Raw genomic sequence first — 22,550 nt, 5'->3', positions numbered from 1 at the left:
TGAAATTCAAATTTCATGGGCGAGGTTTTAAACTAGAGGAGTTATTTGAAGCGGAACAGTTTGTGAGCTATGTTTGTGCTACTCGTTGTTTTTGTCGTCGCGTCGCGGACTTGTGCTCAAGATCAGTCTTTGAGCACGGTGTCTCCATCTAATTCACCACCCATGCCGTTTATGGACTTGTTTACCGGTGCATCAAACTTTTATTCAGAACCTATACGAAAGACATATTCTGACCCACCGCACTATGTGTCGTGTCCTAAATCCGACACATTATCAACTTTTGCAAATATTCTCGGCAGTGTCGGTAAAATTATGTTCTCAGCTGCGCTCATTGCATTTCTAAAAGTGATCGTAGGGAAATTGCTGCTGTTACCAGTTGTGTTCCTATTATTTGTTAAAATTGGATTCAAAGCGTTCCTCCTCTGGCCGATGATATCGAAAATGATGAAATATTTCAAGAAGAAAAAGAAGAAAGGTTATAAGTCTCGAGTAATCACGGATTGCTCACAAAGAATGGCTTGTATCATTCAAAGGTCTGCGTCGAGTACTTGGGCTAACTACATAGGTGCAACAGCAACGTTCTTCTTAATTGACGACCTAGAAGAGGATAGTTCTCTTGCCAAAAGCATGCTTAGTATTTTATCCGACGATAAAATAGCTCAGTGCATGTCTCTGGACTGTAGTTCCGGAATCGATATTAGCTGACATCTTAATGTTTACTAACATTCAAGTATGTAGGACAATGCAGTTGCTTCATTCACATCGTGACCCAGATATTGTGCGGCTAACATGAACTGCCAACTTGCAATTTATCGATGTTTCACTAATTTATAAGTAAGCGTGTTTAGGTAATTGTACATATTTGTTTTGGTTACTTAGTCACAATGAGTCAAGTTTATAGTATATTGTTCGTATTATATTCACTTCGATTAATTTATGCATATCCGGGTGACAATGTAATGTTGGTGCCTCCGTTCGAGATGCGGGCTGTGGATCCATACTTGACCAATTCGCAACCACAATACCAGCCTCATTTCCAAGCAAATGTACAGCAGCATGGATTCAACAATATCATCAATCACAAGCGGACCTCACAAATTCCTGTGGCGGAGACACGAAGTAACCAGAATTTGACGTTTGGAGAATTCATGGGAGCTCTAAATGAAGAATCACGTCAATCGCAGCTTTCGATGCAAGAGTTAAAGGGCCTTCGACCTACTGCACCAGCTGGACGAGAGGATAGTCCGGCCTATCCTACGCTACCCCGACCGGTGGGATACAGGCCAGAGTTCGCACCTCCACCAAACTACCACGAGGGTGCGCCACTTGTTCCGCACATTCCGCCGTCATCAGCTCAACCGAAGACGTCCCTGTTAAACTTATCCGGCTTATCACCAGCCAGTTCAAATGGGTCCGGAAATCTTAGTGGTTTGCTCAACTTAGTATTTTCACTTTTCGGTGGCTCTTCTGGATGGAACATGAGTGGACTGCAGGGCGGGATTGTGGAAGGAATTATTAAACCACTTATGAAGGCCAAAGGAGGTATTAAGGCGTTGATTAGTAAGATGTCTATCCCAATGATATCCTTGTTGTTGATCAATCTGGAAGTGCTGGTAACTATCTGGTGGTTGTGGGAGGAATGTCCTTCACCATTGCCGGAGCCCACTCCAAATTATTCAAAGGCGAGCTCTCATTCCTATAACTATAACTCATACAGATAAGTGCTGTTTATGACGGAATTTATCCCAGTTATGTACATTTTATAGGTTTTCAATAAGATTATGGCAGTGTTAGTGTTATTGTAGTAATATAGTAGGTACCTATGTTGTAAGACTGAGTGTAAAAATGAAAATATAAAAGTGTACATTTGTTAATTGAGTTTTATTTTGTGTTTGAATAAATACGTAGCGTTTCGTTTACATATCAAATATTTTTGATCATATTTAACAAAATTATTTGTTATTTCACAGTTTTGATCTTAAATTAATTTTAAAAACATAGATATAATGTTTTTCTGTGAAATACTTTACCGAGTTTTGCCACCATTTATTTGTTCTTTCAGTGAGTAGGCAACCTATTTATATTTTATTTAATGGTAACAGGTTATTACATTTTGAAAACGACCTATTGTAGGTAAATGTCGAAAACAAAAACAATATTGTTTTACATATTTCTAGAATCCATTAATGTTTATGAAGCATCTCATTTAAACTTTTTTGTGCACAAAATAAACAAGTATACAAGATGATTTTCATAATAGGTTAATATATTATTTATCTTGTGAACCTAATACCTAGTGGCAAGCGCGGTCACGATGCTAAAGGACGTAGACATTTTCGAAATGTTACTATAAAGTAAACAGCATACCTAAACAACAGATCCTGTCAGAAGGTCATTCACTTTTTCCATTAGATATTTTTCAATTAACTGGGACTAGTATATTAAGCTGCGGAGGTGCGGATTACCCAGCGGCGGAAAAGAAGGAGTAGAAACGGGGTGGTTTATAGTCAGTAAGAGTCTGACACTCCCTCTCGCCTTTCCCAAGGCAGGACAAGTAATTTGATGACTTTCCCTACTTAAAAATTAAATAAAAAGCTACGTCTAATGCCCTGTCTTATAAAGCATTTACAACTTAATTACAAAACTATAAAGTTAGAAATCCAATAAAATCAGTTAGATTGTACCCACAGATTACTCCAAGTATTTATTTGTACCGATATTTTATATACCTAGTTCTCTCTATACCTAGTACAACTGTAAGATCTAAGCTAAGACTTGTATTTACTATCCATTCGTCCTTGATACTCCAAGAAGCGTCATAAAACGTGGAAATGTGTGTGTATCTGGTGTCAGGTGTCTTCATTCGTTACCCAGTCATGTCCTATTATCCTTAATTGGGTCGTGAAAGACAGAAAACACTATTGTGATATAGGATACCATGTTATTCAGTAAACGGTGGATTTATCGAGCCTTTACCAACAATTAAGTAGGTTTTTCGTCTGTATTTTTACTTGAATTAGTATTAGATGGATTGGTATGAGTAATTGTTTGATCGTGCGTGATCTTTGGTAGTTGTGGATATTATAGTCTTGTAGAAGGCTGTGTTCTTTAGTTATTAGTTTAAATGTTAACTGTCATCATTTTCTGTGAACTATAGGCAGGTAATAGATAACTGGTTTGCGTGGGAAAATCAACGAGGAAAATGAAGTAAAAATTAATATAGCAATGTCTTAATTGCTTTTTATTGTGGAGAGTCTTAATGTCCAATAATGTTTTATGTAATTTTGAGTGTTCCTCAAAATTCAGGCTTAGGATTTTTGTGCCGTACCATAAAAATAAATTTCAAGAAATTGAAAATATTTGTCTTAATTGACTATACCAAGAACTAAAAACACATTTCCATAACTATCCATACGTGGAAAGACATTAAAAAATAAAAATTAAAAAGGCTCGACAACTTAATAAAAGCGTTTAATGTCGTTACCAATCGTGAGGAGAGTAACGAGTTTGCGTGCGAGCTCATTAATACCTTATCCCCTTACCCCCTTACCCTTGTATCCCCTGTAGTCCGTATTTTACCCCAGTTACCCTCCGGTCCGCACTCGAGCCACGTTCATTAACATTATCTAATTGTCTGGACGATTGTTTGATCGTGTCATTTTCCTTCTGATCATTGTTTTTGCTCAAAGGATAGTTGAAGCGTTCTTAGCAAATACGGCGTGCTCATTTTGGATAGGATTTATTCTTATAGATACTAGTAGAAATAAAGAAGTCAATATTGTTGAAGAGTTGAGCTCGTGAATCAATTATCTAGGTACACGTTTCAAGCTTAGATAGATTAGTCAGTATCTAGTACCTACCTACATAATTTGTGGCTGTTATTTTATTTTTTCTTATTTTTACTATTTTCTCCTGTATCTTATATTTATAAAACATATATAGGGACATACCTACACATTACATTCAAACCTAGAATTATAATTTCTGGATTATGTAGTTTTTTGGGCGAGAATAGAACTCGCAGCACGTTATAGAATCTGGAGCTGCGGACTACCTAGCGGGTTTATTGGGGCTCCGACTTGAAAAGCAGGAGAAAGAATGGGGTGGCTGTGTAGCACTAACACTTCCTCCCTTTATTCCCTCAAAAAGCACGTTGTTGAACCCCGGCAATCAGACGCCAAAGCATAGTCAATCAATTGAATAATTAATCAATTGAGGAAGAACCATAAGTTAGCTACATTCTAATTTCTAAATTAAATTGAAGTAATTGAACAGGCTTCTTGTTATTGAAATATGAAACGCCTTTCAGAGTTTCAGATACTTGGTAAATAATACAAGCTGATACTAACTCAATGTGGAATTCAATAGGAAAGTGTGTTTGTTTGTCTTTATTTTACGACGCATAGTGACAGAACAGACTGGTTTTATGGTATGGTTTTTGTGTCTAGAAATAGAAGGCTGGAGAGTGTAAATAGGTTATGTTTAGAGTGTAAATAGGTTGTTTATTTTTGTTCCCTTTGACAACAGGCGAAGACGCGGTCCGTAAGTTAGTTATTATGATTTTATTGTAATTTTCGTGAGACATACTAAATTAATTATTATGTTATCGGCTTACTCACGTACTGTTTTGACGAGGAACTCGACTAGTTGCAAGCCATGCAAGAGGCTCATATTCATGACCAGCATTTCGCGACAGACGACGCGGTGATTATCACGCTGCTAGTTATTATGGTCGGGGATTGCACAATGATCTTCAGCCACCGTAAGCGCTAGTCTACAGTTCCAGTAGAGCTGATGCCTTATCCGGAGCTGCGGACTACTTAGCGGGTTTTAGGGCAAGAGTAGGAACAGGGTGGTTTTTAGTCAGTAAGAGTCTGACACTCCCTTACGCCTCGCCCAAGGCGGGAGAATTCATTGAATGATTTTGCCTCCTTAAAAAAGCTAATTATTATCTAAACTAGTTCAAACAATATGAAAGAATCGTAAATATTTTTTTTTACCGTAAGTACTTTGGAGAGTTTTAATGAAGTAATCAACTTTTTTAAACGCTTTCCGTTACAACTAAATTATTAAGCTTTTGAAGGTCGTAGTTAATGTAAAGGTGGCTTTAAATCTATACATATAATAAAATCGTAGAAAAGTGCTGTCTGTACATTGAAAATAAAAATAAAAAAAATAGCAGTAAATTGTTATGTCGATGTCGAACCCAAAAATGTAATTAACTTTTTTTGTCTGTTTGTCTGTTTGTCTGTTTGTCTGTTTGTCTGTTTGTCTGTTCGTCTGTGCGCGCTAATCTCAGAAACGGCTGATCCGAGTTGGATGCGGTTTTCACGAATATATTGTGGGATGCTTAAATTTACATTTAGTGTTTGTTTCATGTCAATCGGTTCATAAATAAAAAAGTTATGTCAAATTAAAGAATCACGTCGAACATTCTATGCTTATACCATTAATCTCCGCAACTATTTGACGGATTTGGTTGAAATTTGGTACAGATATAGTTTAGAACCTTAGAAAGGACATAGATATATTTTTATTTCAAAAATCAAAAAATAAAAATAAGAAATAAATTATTTATAAATAATTCTATGTCGATCGTTACACGACTTCGGTTCATGTTATTGTTTTAATTTATCGAAAAAAAGTAAATAAATAGTAAAAAGGTATGAAAAAAATAATATCAATATAATAAAACATTTAGTACAAAGAAAATGCTCTAACGGAGTATAGATAATTCTATGTCGATCGTTACACGACTTCGGTTCATGTTATTGTTTTAATTCATCGAAAAAAGTAAATAAATAGTAAAAAGGTATGAAAAAAATAATATCAATATAATTAAACTTTTAGTACAAAGAAAATGCCCGAACGGAGTATAAATAAATAATCCAAGTTGTCTTTATCCTCGATAGATGGCGTTGGGATCGAAATAGATCGCGCTATGGTTTCGTTACATTCATTTGGTTGGGTATCGGCCGAGCGCTTCGGTACTATCGTAGAAAAAGTGTATTATCAGTCGTATGATTATTTGTCTGTAGTGGTCCTGCTGTTTCGTATATTCTAAATTGGTTTCGTTGTATTTGTCAATTAATAAGTTTATTTGTTGGGTTTTCCTGGTTTTTTGGTTAAACTATTTAACGTAGGTTTAGTTTGATATCGATTATTAGTAGTTACTGTAGTTAGTTTTTTTAATAAAATTGTAAGTCTAATTTTTTTTTTAATTAGATTAGATTTAAGTCGTTTCTTTTAAATTATTTAGTTTAAGCTTGGTTATTATAGCATAGAGGATAGGTTGTAATATAGTTTCTTTTTTAATTGTTATAAATTCGGGGGAATTCGTAGCTTTCTTTAGTTTTAAGTTAGTTTAAGTCCGTTTTTAAACTATTTTTTCAATGCCCTAAGTGAGTATACATCTATTAAATTCAAACGCAGAGCTCATTATGTTGATTTTTGAAGAGTTCCCTGGAATTTCCACATCTCATTTTTGAAGAGATCCCGCGAGATCGGGAACTTTGTGGTTAAAACCAAAAATTTGCCGGAAGTCACTATTGTAAATATAATCTATACATATAATAAAATCGTAGAAAAGTGCTGTCTGTACATTGAAAATAAAAATAAAAAAAATAGTACACAAAAATGTAATTAACTTTTTTTTTTGTCTGTTTGTCTGTGTGTCTATGCGCGCTAATCTCAGAAACGGCTGATCCGAGTTGGATGCGGTTTTCACGAATATATTGTGGTATGCTTCAATTTACATTTAGTGTTTGTTTCATGTCAATCGGTTTATAAATAAAAAAGTTATGTCAAATTAAAGAATCACGTCGAACACTATTCTATGCTTATACTATTAATTTGACGGATTTGGTTGAAATTTGGTACAGATATAGTTTAGAACCTTAGAAAGGACATAGGATAGTTTTTATTTCAATAATCAAAAAATAAAAATAAAAATAAAAAATAAATTTATTCCGGAGATACAGCGCCATCTATTGTTCAATTTCGTACTTATAGTACGGAAAATGCCCGAACGGAGTATAAATAAATAATCCAAGTTGTCTTTATCCTCGATAGATGGCGTTGGGATCGAAATAGATCGCGCTATGGTTTCGTTACATTCATTTGGTTGGGTATCGGCCGAGCGCTTCGGTACTATCGTAGAAGAAGTGTATTATCAGTCGTATGATTATTTGTCTGTAGTGGTCCTGCTGTTTCGTATATTCTAAATAAATTGGTTTCGTTGTATTAGTCAATTAATAAGTTTATTTGTTGGGTTTTCTGGTTAAATTATTTAACGTAGGTTTAGTTTGATATCGATTATTAGTAGTTACTGTAGTTAGTTTTTTTAATAAAATTGTAAGTCTAATTTATTAATTAATTAGATAGATTAGATTCAAGTCGTTTCTTTTAAATGATTTAGTTTAAGCTTGGTTATTCTAAGCATAGAGGATAGGTTGTAATATAATTTCTTTTTTAATTGTTATAAATTCGTAATTCGTAGCTTTCTTTAGTTTTAAGTTATTTTTCATCTTAAGTTCGGAAAGATTATAATATTTCTTTAGTTTAAGTCCGTTTTTAAACTATTTTTTTCAATGCCCTAAGTGAGTCTATCTATTAAATTCAAACGCACAGCTCATTATGTTGATTTTTGAAGAGTTCCCTGGAATATCTTCTACATCTCATTTTTGAAGAGATTCCGCGAGATCGGGAACTATGTGGTTAAAACCAAAAATTTGCCGGAAGTCACTATTCCACGCGAACGAAGTCGCGGGCAAAAGCTAGTTTGTAAATAATATTCCCTTTATTCTAAAGCGTAGGTCGTATAACATCAAGGTGTTTTTTTTCAAGATGGGTGAAAAGAACTCTTAACTTGGTAACTACACATTTTTTATCAGCTAGGTACTATTACAGTACAAGATTGATGTTCCCACAACTTATTCAGCCATTCTCATTGGCGGATGCAACCATCAGCTGACACATCTGCTCGTTGACCTCCTATTCAATGAAAGCAAAACATATTTGCCATATTTAACAGTGAGTTATAATATTATAACATTATTAACTTAAGACGGCATATTTACCATGTTTATTATGTATGTAATATCGGAAACACATAGACATAAATAAACATGGTAAATATCCCGTTTCAAGTTCTAATGTTAGTGAGTTATAACTCGAAATTTTTGTCCACCACCACCAATGGTACAAGATCGATCGTTCTAGCTAAATGTGTCAGAAAATCAGCGTTCCCTTCCCACAGAACTGACGGCTATTGGCTATAATTCGTGCGTAATAATCGTGATTGGTTCATGCTTTCGCTTCGTGCCTAAACGCCGGATAATCTGTTAAATATTACCCACATTTATGAAGATTACTCCAGATAAAATGGAAAACATCCATTCGAAAGCTGTAAAATGTGATGGAAAATTAGAAACGATGTATTAAAATTGCCATGGCTGTCTCTTTCATCGAGTCGGAGTCGCGGTTTCTAAGCGTGGGGCTAGGTTTCCGGGTCTGAGGATTATTTGGTTCTTCAATTTTTGAAATTGTGCCCACTCGGTGTATCTGTAGGTATAACTTATTTCTTTTTGGTATAATGAAATTAATAATCTCCCTCTCCCTAAAAATAGGGTGATCTACATAATACGTACATTGCATTACTAGAGATTTTCATTACATAACGATTTTCGAACATAAATATCCATTCTTGTGTTGCATTTAAATTTAATATTCTGTAAGGCGACGTCCGATCCAGTAATGATTTTTTTTTAAAAGGAATGTGTTCCTAAAAGTCGTCTTTTTTAATGTATGAGGTGTCCCCGAATACACTAACAAGCAATTCCAAATACAAGTAATTATTATCACTCTCGATTAATTACTTTAAGTAATATCAATCTTCAATTGATATACCTACCAATTAAAATATCGAATACGAACATCGATTAGGCCCATTTATATATAGATTAGACATCAGCAAGTTAAAGTTTATCGTGCGGTATTAACATTAAAGTTTTCCTAGCTTGTTATTTCATGAAATATCAAAGGTCAGGTTCCGCAACTTTTGTTGTTCAAGCAGTGTGGATGGGACACGTTTCCTTAGTTTGTTTTAATCGGGAGATGGGTTAGTAAGTTCAAGTATAAGCCTGGACTTAGTTTTAGTTTCATGTTTTTAGGTTCTTAGTAATACTTCAGTATAATATGTTTATCTGGTGATACGAGTAAGTTATAATAGAGATGCTAGGTTAGAAGTCAAAGTCAAATTTATTTATTTCAAATAGACCAGGGAGGCATCTTTCAACGTCAGAGCCAATATAATAATATTACAATTATCTGTTATATATTACCGACGAGCATGCATGAAAAACTGATGACTGTTCATGGCGGTCCATTGTCTCTGTCTACCCCCATGGGAGACAAGCGTGAAGTTATGTATGTCAAATGATCTGTTTATCGCTCAGTCCTCTAGTCAAGCTATTTAGTCGTTCCAAAGTGTAGATTCCTATCGAGACGAACGAGCAAGAAACTCCGTAGGTTACACTTTTTCCATCAGGTTCATAATACGATTCTTGGTTACATTGTTTCGGTCGTTCGATTATGTGAGAACAATGCAACACCAAAGTGATTTTACGCCAAAAGTAAGTGGGTGTAATACATAACACGACAAAATATTAGATACCTTCACCTTTAAAGGGACAGACAGAGATCCACAAAGCGTAAAGCACAACTCATTAGCAATGTAATGACCATTTTTTGTTATGAGTACTTACCACCTAAGTCTTACATATTATCTTATATCATATCTTAACCTTTCGCAGCCGGTATATAAGACAACAATAGAAAATACATTGTGTCCTGCGTGGATCTGCGTTCCGGCACACGACGGGTTAAGCAATAAAGGATTGGGTATCGAGTTAGGAGATAAACCTAATTCCATGCATAATTGGAGACATTTTGGATAGACCGAAAACACTTACTGACATTAGGTACTTGCTAAATCGATCAACGAGGCTGTCTCCTTTCATATCAAATTAATACATTTTGAGGTACTTCCACCTACACATGAACTCTACTCGATAAAGCCTTAGAGCGGCCGTACACGGACTGCTCGAGCGGTCGGCGTCGACTGCTTGAAGCTGTTGACGGCTTGAAGTGTTCGCGCCCTTTGGCCAGCCGTACACGGACGGCTTCAAGCAGTTATAACCGACTGCTTGAAGCCGCGACTGCGCGATGAACTGCCATTCATTCGCTGCCGTACACACGACTGCTCGAGCAGTCGCGACCGCTTCAAGCTGTCAACTACACGATGAAATTCCATCGTGCCGCCGACCGCTCGCGAGCAGTTGCGAGGCATACACGGACTGCTCGAGCCGTTGACTGCTCTAGAGCAGTCGACAGCTCTCCGACTTCCCTCCCCCCGCCCTTTGCGGCCTCGCGGCGTCTGCTGAAAAAATCAAAAGAAAATCAGTCAACAACCGACGGCTCGAGCAGTCGACGCCGACCGCTCGAGCGGTCCGTGTATGTCGCTCAGCCGCTAACTGCTCGAGCAGTCCGTGTACGGCCGCCTTTACAGTCTCATGTTTTTTTTTATTCATTGATTATACAGTTTTAAATTGTTACAGTTTAGCTCGCCAAACTTCTCAGTTTGATGGCGAGAATCACTCGTTTTATTTTCTACACAAACTTAACATACTCATTACAAGAACTTATAATAAAATCTAGACACACGGCAGTGTGTCCGCCAAGTTCGAGCAAAAAACCGACACACCGGCCGTGGGTTATATTACACGAACCATTTCGGGCCAAGTTCGACCCACCTATAACTCAAAATCTATTTTATCTACGCATATGAAATTTCTAGTATCTGTCGAGATCTAGGTACTTATCTAAAATACAAAATTTCATACTAATGTACCTATTGTAGGTCTTGAGATATTAGAAAATCGCTATTTTTACTATACACTCACTGACTGACTGACTCACTCACTCATCAAAAACCTAGACCACTTCCAATGGTCGTATTGACTTGAAATTTGGCATGGAGGTAGGTCTTTAGGTCAAGGTAAAGGAAAAAATCTGAAAATGGCCAAGTGTGAGTCGGTTCTAAAAATAATGAAGGTGTAAATTCATACCCCTAAGGAACTAAAACAAAAAAATTATCTATATCTTCCAATGGTCGTACCGACCTAAAATTCGTTACGAAGGTTTGTATTTAGTCAAAGTAAAGTAAAATAAGAAAAAAGAAAATAAACCTTACAAAAATAAATGAAATCCCACCCAAAACATAAATTCTAAAGCGTAGTTCGATAATATTGGAATGCTTCGCCTATAAAAGAAGTGAGATCTAAATAAGTACCAAGTTGGCAAGTTTTAATAGAAAATTATATACTTGGCTCATTGCGTTTAGTAGGTTTATAACAAAGTGTGTGAAAACTTGCCAACTTGTTATATCATTTTTAACTGAGGTCTGTGTATGGAACTTGGTACTTATTTAGATCTCACTTCTTTTATAGGCGAAGCATTCTATTATCGAACTTGGCACCCCAATTTATGTTTTGGGTGGGATTAACTTAAATTAAACATATTCATTGGTGGTAATTAGTCGGTTAACTTATCATATGCGGTGGCCATTATTCACCAGAAGGTCCAAGGTTACATGAGGTCAAAATTAGGTCGAGTTTCTCCCAGGAACAGCTATTTCAGGAATTTTACCTCAATTTTGTAAATATGTCACAAACATATTTTTAAACCATCCTATTTTGGAGGTAAGGGTATTACGTTATTCAAATATGTATTATGAAAATATTTGCGGTATTACCGTATTGGTTTAGTTTTCCCAAATGCGGCTGTCGATCAATGGATGTGTATTTTTATAGAGAACTAGGTTTTACCCGAGCCTTTGTCTTACTCTCCTTACTTTTTTTTCTGATATAAGCCGGTAAACGAGCAGACGAAACACCTGATGGTAAGCAATCGCCATTGCCCATGGACACCCGAAACATTAGAGGCGTTACAAGTGTATTGCCGGCTTTTTGGGGGTTAAGAATTACTACACTTACACAATGAAACACAACGCAAGCGTTGTTTCACGTCGGTTTTCTGTGAGGCCGTGGTATCACTCCGGTTGAGCCGGCCCATCAGTACATGGCTCTCCCACACTTAACTACAAATCTCTAATCTTCTTAACTACAAAATTATGGTGTTGCTAGCCATTAGGTGATCCAACTGCACTTTTGATCTGTTCTCATAAAAACCCCTCATTTCTACCATGTAATCGTCTTTCATCAACAAGAATACTAGGTAACTAGTCTTTATATAATTCTCTCTATATAATTACTTACTAGGATTATTATTTCGGTTAATTTAATCACGTATTAACTAATATGGCGTCGCGTTGGAGCTATTCTAAAGCGTAGGTAATATTGTTACAGGCCTATGGAATGGTTGCGGATATGCTATGAATCCTCGTAATAGAACTTGAATGCTTGATTATACTCTTAATTACCTTTATCGTACTTATAGTTTGGGAAGCGTTATATTATAAGACTTTCAGGAAATTTGCAGAGTAGAATAGTCTTGTGACGAATGTCACCAGACTATTGAAAAACAAAATTGTGGAATCACAATTTTGTTTTTCTTTAATCAACGTTGCCCCACACTAGGATATTCTCCTGTGTTGTGGGTGCGTTTACAAACATATATGTTTAAATACACATCACAGCTAGAATCGGACCAACAAGATGTGGATCATACAAAGAGTTGTTCTTTGTGTCTGTTGTTGTGACACGTTGCGCGGCAGCCGGTTGCCCAGCCACTGAACTTACCGTACAGTCATTTCATCATCTTTTTCAGTCAGACCTCTGGTAGGTTATTGGACACTTGATAACGTGTTTGGAGTGTGGGCCTGCATGTTGGAAAAAGTGAGGGGCGTGATTTGTAACGTACCACATTCCCCGTAAAGTGTAACGCAGTATGTTAAACGGAAATCCAGTTATGGCATTTCTTTGTATTTGCTTCATAGGTTTATCAGGGAGCGCTGCTGCACGGTCTCTTTCACATATGTGGTGCTGGTCTTAGGACACTAGCGGGATGAGTATTGTTATCGGGCATACATGGTTACTGGAGTAGTAACAAATTATGTCCGGAAGAAAAAAAAAGTTCGCCATATCACACCAGTTACCTACATAGTATAATTTTTTCTTATATAAGTTGAGGAAGCTCCCTATACATAGGTAAATACAATAATCCTGAATCCATCTATACCAAGCCAATCTAAGTAAAACAATACAAGCAGTAGTTTGCGTGACCCCGCCTTGTTACAAAACCATGGGAATTCCGCCTTCCCATTGTTTGCGCACGCTTCAACGGTAAAGTACTCTGCATGGTTACTGAATAGTCTTATAAATTGTTTCATTGCTATCTTCGTGGTTTGGGAAGGAATTGGTTCATTATAACCATCTTTAGTTAATAGGTACTTGTTATAAATGAAACAGTATAGTAGTAGTTTAGCAGCAGTGATTTTATGGTGTGGTTTTTCTATCTAGGTACTGGTGGCTGAAGAATATAGGGTGCTTCATTTTTTTTTAATTGTTCATAAAACTGAAGCAAAAGATCAGACGGATCACCTAAGGATGATCAAACGTGTTACAAGTGCGTTGCTTGTCTATTAAGAAAAAGTTTGTTCTTTTCTGTGAATATTTCGGAGAAAGGGTTACTCTTAAAACTGATATATCTACTGCTAATGGACACTTTAACATTAGATACCATATTTATCTCTTCACAAAATTAATAGTTGAGCCATTGAATTAGCAAATTAACTCCTATCCAAATTTCTAAGACACGGATTCAAACTATTTTGGTTTAAAATCGTAGGTAAATATTTACAGTTCCTTCACCCATCTTTCATTAAAACCTATTCAGACACTGTATAGGTAAGGTACACGAACTGTAATAATATTTCACTGGCAGACATTACACCTAGAAACTACCATTCCGAACAAGCTACACTTAATTTGTCCTAATAGCAACAATTGACAACTGCTAGGTGCAAAACGTGACACGAATATCTGTCGTGCCCTCACCTAACACAGTTACCTAGGTCTTGCCTACTTAATTTACTCCTCTCTTACTGAACTACGACTGAGACCGACATTTCTCGTTTTCCAACGTCAATTCAGAGATGCGTGTTATCCTTAACATATACTGAATAATACATACTCAGTTTGCATGACAAGTAAAGGTGAGTGATGTCGATACGAACCACGCAGTTATATAGGAACCTGTCTACATAGAGATCTTTATGTCAAACTCGTACCACGCAAATTTTCTTCCATTCTTTTTATTGATAAAGTTTAATTTAATTCAGCCATCTCCTTAATCAGAGCTCATTATTGTTTTTCTTGTTTCCAGTAACGATAATAAGAAAATACTTATAACTTATTTGGAAAATTACTGCTACGAATAAAGATTAAAAATGGAAATTAATCTCTGTTATTCGAAACTCGACTTTGTTACTGAAATCTTTGAAACTGCTTTCATGATAATCGAAGCGCTCTACATATAAAATTGGGTCAATATTCGCGTATAAACAGAGAGAGAGCGCGAAAAGTTTATCCTAAAACAGTAATGTCACGAATAGGTTCTTAACCTATTTCACTAGTGAGTCTACAGCTTCAAAGGAGTGCGACACAGCCGTTTGTGCCTATTCGATAATGTAAAAAGATTGTAAGAAAATTAGCTACATGAAAGGTCATACCGTGGGCATTTTCTTTATTGTTATTTTTCCAATCTCACGTTCTTTAAGATTGCTATATGTATTATGTGCGTAGGACTTCATATGTTACCTCAAATTATTGTTACATGTGTGTCAAAACACGATAAATGATGCATTGTTTTCTGCGTGTGCCTTTTGTGCCCTTCAGATGTGAAACGTAGAACGTAGGTCATTTTGTCGTAGGCACTTGACATAGAATGCGCTTTTTAGGAGCTACGAGCTTATTCTGAAATTGGAGATCAGGGTAATTTCAATAAAATCGGATCAAATTAAGGTTTTGTGTGAACAGGATCTAGAAATATAGTGGAGACGGTCGTTCGTTTTGCAATCGAGTGTTTGTGTCGGTGCGGTGTGAAGTGTGCTGCGTGGCGCGGCGCGGGCTGCGCGGCGGCGCTCGGCGTCGATAGCGCACCGGCCTGACGTCGGCGCGCTCCGCACCCCGCGCGCCGCCACCCCCGACGGCGCACGTCACACTCGACACCCGCGACACCCTCGGCACCCGAGCCGAGCCGCGCCGACCACCACACCGCGACGCGCACCATCACCCCCGTGACTGTTTACTGTGAACCCCATCAAGATATAGCTCCAGGAACCACCCAGTGTCGCAATTTGTGCTAAATCAGTATCTGGTGAAAACAAACACATCACACGGCATTAGCGCAGGCGCGCCACTAGCGGACATGATGAGAGCGGCCATCTTGGCCGAGGACGCACTTTCGCCTCGCCCCAGCTTCAAAGCTAGTTTCGAAAGGTCCATATAAGCTTCAAGGAACGAGCGATGCGTCGTGGAACTGGACCCGCGGCGTGCGCCCTCTGAGGCCGCCCCGCGCCGCTATCGATCCGGTAGCGTCATGGCGCCCGCGGAGTGAATGCGGACATCGGGACAGCGCCGCAGCCCCCGAACGCGAGCGGAGCGCCCGCCCAGTGATAGTGCTAGAGTGGTCGCGCGGCATGTGAGACAGAGTGTTGGCGTGGTTGGGAGGGCGCGCGGGCGGCGGCGGGCCCGGCTGACCGCGCGCCATGGGCGAGGAGTACGCGCGCTCACCGTGCGAGCGCTTCCCGGCGACGGGCGCGTTCAGCGTGGCGCCGCCGGAGAGGCTCAGCCCGCCGCCGCCCGCGCCGCTGCCGGATCGGTTCTCGGCATCCCCGCGGCGGGTGCGCCGCTGTGCAGAGGCGGAGCGCGCGCGGCGGCCCCGATATGTGCCACCAGCAGCTCACGTGCCAGTGGAGCGCTACGTGCCGCGTCCGCCGGCGCCACTGCGGCCTCCACCACCGGTATACTGCGGGCTGGCGTGCAGGCCGCCACCGCCAGCGCCGCGCAAGTGTTGTGGGCCAGCATGTCGCGAGGATATCGCGGGCTCGCCGCCGCCGTCCCGCTACGTGGAGTACGTGGGCGCGGCGGCTGCTCGCCGGCTGGCCTGCACGCCGCCACCGCCACCACCACCTGCGCTGCAGCTGCCCTGCGAGCCACAGGAGCCCCCGTGCTGTGTACAGGCTCGCAGACGGCCGCAACCACCACATGATTGGTAAGTACCCCAAAATTACGGATATAAGTACCGCAACTTGACCATTTTACAGAGTTAAGCAAAACAAAAGTAGTAGTGTAGGTTCTTACAATTGTAGTCATGCATATTGAAGTAGCAATAAGATATAATATGTATATCATTGAAACCAAAGTCCATCAACCAACCAAAAAGACACCAGCTGAGAAGTGACATTGAATGAAAGTTAGCAATAATGTAAACTCTAGTGCGCATCACGCAATAGATCTTTCACGAATCTATGTGTAACTGCGTAACTCACAGAGCGGACTATGAAGCGTTTTTAATAATTCGCGGATGATAGCGAAAGCCGAGCCGTTATAATTGGTTAATATTTTGTGGTTGATGCCGATAACGTGTGATTGATGGCGGCTGGCTAACGATCGAGGTTTGTGAGCAACTCACATACGCGCTGATTAGCTTCTCGGCAACGTTCGCCATTTCACTAAATATTCGCCGAACATTTCGGCGTATTCATCTGTTGGCTTCTATTGTTGTATCGCCGTATGTATATGTAGTAGGTACGTCGGTAGGGACTGACTATTCCATTCCTTTTATCTCCCGAACCTTTGATGTCGCGGACCATATCGCATTTCATTAGCTAGAGTTACGAGTAGCCTTTTCTCAGTCTATAGCTTTGGTGACGTCATTTTCTTTTCACGTACCTTTCGAATTTACGGAGCAGTATTTTTCTTGGCACTTAAATTCACCAATTGTGGAGCTGACCACTGTTCTCGCAATTGTAGTGTAACGCGAAATGATTTTAGTCTGCATTAAGCTCTTGGAATTGTACCAAAATTGGTTAGTGTCCCACATAATTCTGTTTTACATTATCTATTGCATCGTAAATAGTGGCTTTGATAGCGAACCAACATTTCTGTATGAAAATAATTTACAAACGTTTCCGTTTTGTTTCACTGTGGAATATCTTGACACAAGGTTGAACATAATTTTATTATAAACCATACATAATATTAACCTGGCCCTTATCTGAATGAATATTTCGTATAAACTTTTAGGTACTTTCATAGATAACCAATATAAGGACTGAACTGTTAATGTATTTAAAGTAGTAGGCGAAAATACCAACCAAGTCTTTCGTCAAATAACACGACATAAAACTGGAATATAAAAATACCATACTTAATAAGTAACTTAAATATAATAACGAAGTATTATCTACAAAACCTACTCCTAAACGCGATGACATTTTTAAACATTTCTGTTCAAAATAAATCTTACAACATAGGTTCCAGACTTATTATAATACCAAGTTTAATGCACTTACATGTTAAGTTGGCTCAAGTTAAAACTTAGAACATTATTATTCGTATAATAATATTCTGTCAGTGTCATATCCAAAGAAATTTTGACATTTAAGAAAAACACTCGACGCCATGTTGTTTCTTTCATGTTTTTATTTAATTTTCGCCTCTGACGTGGACGCGTTAAAATAAAATGTTGCGAAACTTTATCATTAAATTATAATTCTGTGTTCATAAGTGCTATAATGTTATTTACAAAAGGTTTGCTTTCAAAATCACTCAGCAATGTAATTTAACGTAAAACTTTTTTCATATAAACTTCGTTTTTAATGCTTGCCCAAAGCTTAGGTTTTAGTGTATCAAAGTCCTAATTTAATTTGTTTATTAAGGCTCAGATTCAATATTTACACTCTTATCGAAATTAAGTTTAAATTCTGGTACCTATAAAGCAAGGTGGACCAACCCACACTAAAACTAATTTATCAAGACTAAAAAGAAAGTTAATTGAAAACTAAAAGAAGAAAAAACATTTTTTGGAAAATGCTTTCAAAGATTCTTAGTTGACTTACATTTTTTAGCTGTATACTTAAGGACGCAAATTTTAAATTCAAGTAGTTATATACAATTAAAAAAAGCTAATTCATAAGAATCGTATGATGCGTAATCTTGAAAGTGGGCAATTAAATTAATTATATTTCGTTCAAGAAATATGTGTTACCACCGTACTCTGAGTCATTAATGATTACTCAACCCAGTCTTTAGCAATTGTTTTTAGTACAAAATCGTTACTAAAGAGTAGTTCACAATAGGTAATCATTAGAGTCATTTAATGCTTACTCAACCCAGTCCTTACAAATTTTCCCCTGACTTTCACCCCACAAAAAATACCTTAGCAATAGAAAACCATTACTAAGTAGTTATAGTATAAGTAATCATTAAACGTCTCTGAGTACGACAGTTACTATAACAGTAGTTACATACTTAATCTTAACTAATCGATGGATATTAGGTACACGAAACATAATATAATACAAGTATGCTATACCGTGTTATCAGTACGTAGAACTTGATAATCGTGATAAGATTTGGGCGTGCCAACACAGAGTGTTGCTTTAGTAACAATTACAGTGTCATGCCAATTGTAGACAGTGTTCAGTGTTTTTGTGTATAAAACAATTTAATATCTGTGATTGTGAGTTCTAAAAATTATGTGGTGTGCGTCGTGGTAGACTGTTCGGTTCGGTGTATTCGCGACTAGCATTGCAATGGATAAAAAGTAAGTCCTCTATGACATTTGTTTATTTTTATCAGCAAAGAGGTTGTCAAACATTTATGTCTGCGTTTGTGTGAAAACATAACCTCACTGCCTGATGAGTCTTCGTTAATTCAGCTGACGTCACACAAATTGTTTGTCAGTCTATCCTAGCGTATAAAATAGACAAAATTTTGTATCCAAACTACTTACAACAGTTAGATCGTTCAAGTTTCTTGTGCGCCTATTCAAGACAAGTTCCAAACTTGAGGGATTCTTCGGTTGATTTCTTTGAAGACTTGACGCTGTATTACTCAGGGGAAATTGGTTTTAGGACATGTCTCGCTGCGAAAATCTATTATGGAACGTACTAGTGACGTAGACAAACAACTATAAAGCACTTTATTTATTAGTTGGACTAAATAAGGCCACAATACTTGGAAATAAGCGTGTATTTAGCTTAAAATAGACGCTCGTGTAGCAACCACAGACTGTAGCGTTTTGTGATTAAATTTTAATCAGAGCAGTTCAGCCTTTATAGTTAAGTACCTACTTACAAAGAGCGCTTTCTTTTTTGCTGTTACAGCATTTTTGTATCAAAGTATGTTGGAATCAGTTTGCACGTTAAATGTAATGGACCGTACTTATTTTTATATTGTAATCTCTTTTACTACACACGAATTTGTCGATGTTTTATAATTATAGTGATTGAATTAATCCTAATGATAGTATGCTTATCAGACACAGTGTCATTCATAAAATTATGAATGTCGTGACAACATTGACCTAGTAAAATTTTCTTTCCAATTAAAAAAAAAGTAGTTTTTCATTGATTGGTTGAACGTTTTACTGTCGTACTCAGATACGTTTAATGATTACTTAAAATATTGCTTAGTTTAGATTTAGTTTAGATTTTGTATTAAAAACAATTGCTAAAGACTGGGTTAAGTAACCATTAAATGATATCATCATACAGTTGCACATAACAAAGATTTCCCTTCCTTTTTCCTTTATCATCCTCTAATCTCAAGGACTTTTCGAAATAAAATTATTATTATTCAATTTTTGTGGCAATTCTCATTACGCTGTGTAACAATGCGTTTTTTAACCGACGTTACAAAAGGTGGTTCTCAGTTTCATCTATGTGTGCTTGTGCGCGATTATCTCACGTTTGACTGAACCGATTTTAATACGGTATTCAACATAGTATTTTTCAGACTTTAGAGAAGGATTTAGGTATATTACTCGACTTAAAAAACGGAGATTCTCACTTTAACATGTATTCAAATGTTGTGTTGAAGTCCGGTTTTTTAAACGCAGTTTTATGTAAGTTTATATTTACAGACGAATTCAACATCGTATTTTTTAAATTTATTAAGCCCGTTGACTTAATGACCTAAGTACCTATGCCACCTATGGTATAAATACCTGTTTTATTTATCAAATAAGTAAAAGCTAGTGGCTACCACCTAACATCCGATAAAATTAATGTGCATAAAAAAAACACAATCTTTCATAAATTTCAAGCATTCACAATCAACCTTTTCACCGTTTTCCTCATCCTATGTGGCATATAAAAAATACATGAAAAACGTACATATTCTTATGTACATAAGAATAGAAATATCAACGGTGTCATGTTTTTTTATGGCCTACGTCTGTTGGTTCATGGTAAATTAGTTTTATATACGTACTTCACGTATTCATATTTTTTTCTTGAAGTGTTCGCTTCTTACTTGGAATTGCTTTATTTCAGAATTGTGTTCAAGTCTTTTGTGTAGGCCGAAGGTTAAGTGTTTTTGTTCCCTGGCTAGTTAGGTTTTGTAGATTAATGCTGTTTAGAGGTTTTTAATGTGTTTGACACTAGCAACGTTGGTAGGTACCTATTGTGTATTTACTGTTAATAGTTGTGTTACTGAGAATTAGTGTCTGTATGTTTTACTGAGACGAGTTTAATACCTAAATAGGTAGCTTCTGCTATCGGCTTTGCCAGTATTCCTATGGCATAAAAACCCTGTCACCCAAGTCAGCTCATACCCTGTTTGTATACCAAATTTCATCAAAATCCGTTCAGTAGTTTCAGCGTGATTGACGGCCAAACATCCAAACAATCAAATTTTTACGTTTATAATATTAGTGTGATAATGTTATTCAAGAACTCGTGTAGTTCTTCTGTTTTAATTTATTAAATATTTAATCAAAGTACCTAGTCAAATTCTCAGACTTAGATACTTGGATCTAATAACAGGAAATAATAAAGTATTAACCAGTGAAAATCTTTAACTTTTCCATCGTCAGACGGATCTTTCCAAACAAACTACCTTTTGATAATTTCCAGTTAAGGAATAATTAATTCTTGGACTTCAACATTCTTCATTAAATATTTAGCAGCTGAAGTTCATAGAATCTAGAATCTAGAATTTAGTATTAAATCGTCTTTCTATTTAGTGGGAAAAATTGTCTCCTACCCTTTTGTGACTAGGAATCTGCGACCCTTTTTGTTCAAACCTATAAAGCGCTTATCATAGTTTTCCTGGAAAGGCAAAAGGATTCTGTGACGTAAACCTATGTATACACGGTTACAAATCGAGTAATACAGAACTAGTTTATCATGGTCTCAGTTTCTATGATCTCTTCACATATTCGACGGTCAATTTATACTGGTTCTGTATAACTTGATACACACTAAGCTACATAGCCGTGTGTAGGTACATAGCTACACACACAATCAACGTTGTCGCTACTCCAATTTCGCTTCGAATTTGACATAAACATTCTGCTCTTGCCAGCATTATAAATCTACTGTGATGAGGGACCAACTTTACATCGCTTTTTTTTTGGATTTTAGACGCAAACCCATTTTGTGAATGAAGAATTTACGTATTCTTCTAAAACATGTTACCTAAGTCACCTTTTTATGTCGTAATCTGTGAGGTTCGTTGGTTTTTCTTGTATACAGGGTCAGGAAACTTAGTAAGTATAAAGTTGTTTTTTTGTATAATAAAATTTACGATGGTCGTATACAGGGAAACATATACATACATGATTCTCAGTCATCATGAATATACGACTCAATTGGAGGATAGTACAAATGCTTGTATATCTACGTGTATAATGTTCAGTACGAATGTAAAGCAATAAATTTATACTGCGATATTTTAGGGAGCTGCTTAATGAATCGTTTAACTGTTATGATAAACTATCAAAGACTCAAACATTGATTGCCAAAGAGTAAAACTGCCATAAAAATAAATAGGCAGGTAACTAAATTTATAGGCATGTGTACTGTTCAAGTTTCTCAAAGAAATAATCCCTCAAAGACATAGAAGAAAACAACTTTAGCAATATCTGCGCGATCCTTTCAAGTGTAACTACGCATCGCGGGGGCAACCCTACGGACGCGATATAAAAAAATATACAAATGATTTTACGAACAACGGCGGGGTAGGCAAAGGTAAAAGAAATTATCCTAAGTAAGGAAACAAGGCACGTGATTTATTGATAACCTCAGTGAAACTGGGGCTGGGCAAAACAAGCGAATAAGGAAGATAAATGAATTACTTTCATTTCGAAAGATCCATTTGTGCTAAACCTTAAATGTTTTTTTAGTGTGATAGATCGCGTTAGCTGGCTGATATTTGTTGTTTATCTACATTAGTGTGCCTAGCAACATGTTTTTCAACGCTCAGTTAGTCAGGTTTCACCTAGCTGTGTAGCTATAGATG

The 22,550-nt window shown here is 37.2% G+C and overlaps 3 protein-coding genes across 7 annotated transcripts in view; all 3 read left to right on the top strand.

The window, feature by feature from the left end:
* Positions 1–46: 46 nt before the first annotated feature.
* On the top strand, positions 47–851 carry LOC126912523 (uncharacterized). Its single transcript, XM_050705018.1, has one exon. The coding sequence runs from the start codon at positions 70–72 to the stop codon at positions 703–705; it is 636 nt and encodes a 211-aa protein (XP_050560975.1). The 5' UTR covers positions 47–69; the 3' UTR covers positions 706–851.
* Positions 842–1,874, top strand: LOC126912519 (uncharacterized). Its single transcript, XM_050705014.1, has one exon. It carries the CDS (start codon positions 885–887, stop codon positions 1,719–1,721), a length of 837 nt encoding a protein of 278 aa, XP_050560971.1. The 5' UTR covers positions 842–884; the 3' UTR covers positions 1,722–1,874.
* Positions 1,875–15,198: 13,324 nt separating this feature from the next.
* LOC126912511 (inactive rhomboid protein 1) overlaps positions 15,199–22,550 on the top strand; it is a 190,451-nt gene continuing 183,099 nt past the window's right edge. For 4 of the 5 annotated variants that reach the window (XM_050704977.1, XM_050704976.1, XM_050704975.1 and 1 more), the window contains exon 1: positions 15,199–16,293. In XM_050704977.1, the coding sequence (XP_050560934.1) occupies positions 15,788–16,293 (506 nt within the window). In that variant the 5' untranslated portion in view covers positions 15,199–15,787. Of the gene's footprint in view, positions 16,294–18,683; positions 18,850–22,550 lie in introns of those variants that run through there. The other variant, XM_050704978.1, reaches the window with a different exon arrangement.

Source organism: Spodoptera frugiperda, chromosome 26 (assembly GCF_023101765.2).
Source record: "Spodoptera frugiperda isolate SF20-4 chromosome 26, AGI-APGP_CSIRO_Sfru_2.0, whole genome shotgun sequence".
In the NCBI taxonomy this organism is placed as follows: Eukaryota; Metazoa; Arthropoda; class Insecta; order Lepidoptera; family Noctuidae; genus Spodoptera; species Spodoptera frugiperda.
The sequence above is the reverse complement of the archived record's forward strand: the minus strand, read 5'-3'. Positions and strand labels throughout refer to the sequence as shown.